General features: G+C 48.9%; 1 protein-coding gene across 1 annotated transcript in view; it reads right to left on the minus strand.

Annotated features, from left to right (window-relative positions):
• Positions 1-416, minus strand: part of TALDO1 (transaldolase 1) — an 8,933-nt gene extending 8,517 nt beyond the window's left edge. Inside the window, exon 1 of the mRNA XM_017507697.2 lies at positions 293-416. Coding sequence (XP_017363186.2) covers positions 293-351 — 59 coding nt within the window. The 5' untranslated portion in view covers positions 352-416. The remainder of the gene's footprint in view (positions 1-292) is intronic.
• Between the last annotated feature and the right edge of the window lie 1,818 nt (positions 417-2,234).

A 2,234-nucleotide genomic window follows, 5' to 3' on the forward strand; every position in this document is an offset into this window, starting at 1 on the left:
ACCAGAGCTGGGGAGGCTGACTACAAAACGGGAGGAGGGCCTCTGGGTCTGCAGGTGCTCTGTGTCCTGACGGGGGTGGTGTTTACAGGGGCACATATTGGTAAGACTGCTCACTTACATTGGGTGCAGGTTACTCCATGCAGATTTCATTTCAAAAAGACAGTTTTTCCCCCCTTGAGTTCATGGTGTTTGAGAACTAAACTTAAGTTTAGGGAGGGAAACAAGGCCAACCAGACTAGCATGAGGGCCTAGCTGGGACTCCCTCCCCCAACCCCGAGCCCGAGGCACTCACCCGCCCAGCTTCCGGCCATAGGCAATCGCCTCCTCCACCAGCTCCTGGTAAGTGGGCATCTGCGCTGCAGCCAGGATCAGGGATGGGTTGGTGGTAGCATCCTGGGGCTTGTACTCGTCGATGGCTAGGGAAATAATTTTCAAAAGCAAAAATGAGTGCTTGCTTCCAACTGGAAGCACATGAAGGAACCCTGTAAGTCCCAAGGATGTTAGGGGAATCGAACATGTCCCAAAGTGGGGTGCAGCCACACTTCTCACACCTTCTTCCTGGTGACTGAAGGTTCGTCGAGAGGCGGCTGTTTGCACAATGACGAAACAACAAACGCTAAGCGCCAGAGATCAAACATGCCACTGCAAGAGCTGGCTTGTAACAGCATGGGAGAGGTAAGAAAGCTGGGAGAATGCCGGCCACGGGAAAATGTGCTTCCCACTGCTGTGCCACCACAAGGTGTCTGGTCTAGAGTCAACGATCCAGATGTGAACGCTGATCTTATGGACTTAGCCCCCACCAAACCATTATTCACTTCCCACCAGTCACAAGTCTGGGCCTCTAGAACTTCTGACCCACTGGCATCGTTGGGGTCCCCAACTTGAATTAACCTTCATGTTCAGTTAATTTGCTGGAGAAGATCACAGAACTAAGGGAAACTCTTACATTTACCGGCTTATTATACAAAGGATACAGATGAAGAGATGCACAGGGCAAGGCATGTGAGAAGGGCATGGTGCCTCCCGGGTGCACTACGCTGTGGGAGCCTCCCTGTGTTCAGGTATCTGGAAGCTCCCTGAACCCTGACTTCTTGGGCCTTTTACGGAGACTCTATTGGAGAGACAAGATTGAAGTATGGACAGCCCTGCTGAACTGTTATTGGACAAAAAGGCTATCATCTAATGAGTGAGGAAACCTGGCAATGCCTCTCTGTTCAGACTCTTATTGGCCTCTGTGCAACACTTTCTCCAGGGCATGTGGTAGGACCCCTTCTGAAATGAAGGTCTTTGTATTTTTTTTCCTCCTTTCACTGGAAGCTGAGCAGTATATGTATATATACTTTTTTTCCTGAAATGAGGGTCTTGTGACCCAGAATTAGAAAAGTAGGTCGGGCGCGGTGGCTCATGCCTGTAATCTCAGCACTTTGGGAGGCCGAGGCAGGCGGATCACCTGAGGTCAGGAGTTCAAGACCAGCCTGGCCAACATGGTGAAACCCTGTCTTAAAAAAAAGAAAAAAGAAAAAAAAAATGTAGTAGAGAATTTCTTTATGGACAGCTCCAAAACAGAAAGGCAGAAAAAATTCCTGCCTTGAGGAGAGAAAGCAGGTGAAAGGAGAGAAGGTCAGCGACAGAAATTCTGTTTTCTGAGGCCTGCACCTGAGGCCTAGGGTGCCCCAACAGTATAACAGGGTCATGGGAGTTATGAGCCAGGAACTGTGTACACACATGCATGCACACACATCAGTCACCTTCAAAATGAGGTCGTGGCTTATTATTTTCGAGATGGAGCCTTGCTGTATCGCCCAGGCTGGAGTGCAGTGGTGCAATCCCAGCTCACCACCACCTCTGACTTCTGGGTTCAAGCAGTTCTTTTGCCTCAGCCTCTCGAGTAGCTGGGATTATAGGCACCTGCCACCATACCCAGCTAATTTTTTGTATTTTTAGTAGAGAAGGGATTTCACCATGTTGGCCAGGATGGTCTCAAACTCCTGTCCTCAAGTGATCTGCCAGCCTCAGCTACCAAAAGTGCTGGGATTACAGGCGTAAACCACCATGCTCAGCCTATTACTATTATTATTTTTTAAAATACATGATGTGTCTATATTACTTAGGCTGGTCTTGAATTCCTGGGCTCAAGGGATACTCCTGCCTCAGCCTCACAAAGTGCTGGGATTGCAGGCATAAGCTACCACACCTAGCCAGGTTCATGGTTTAGAACAATTCTTCTTTTTTTT

This window comes from Cebus imitator, unplaced genomic scaffold (genome assembly GCF_001604975.1).
Source record: "Cebus imitator isolate Cc_AM_T3 unplaced genomic scaffold, Cebus_imitator-1.0 Scaffold384, whole genome shotgun sequence".
NCBI lineage: Eukaryota > Metazoa > Chordata > Mammalia > Primates > Cebidae > Cebus > Cebus imitator.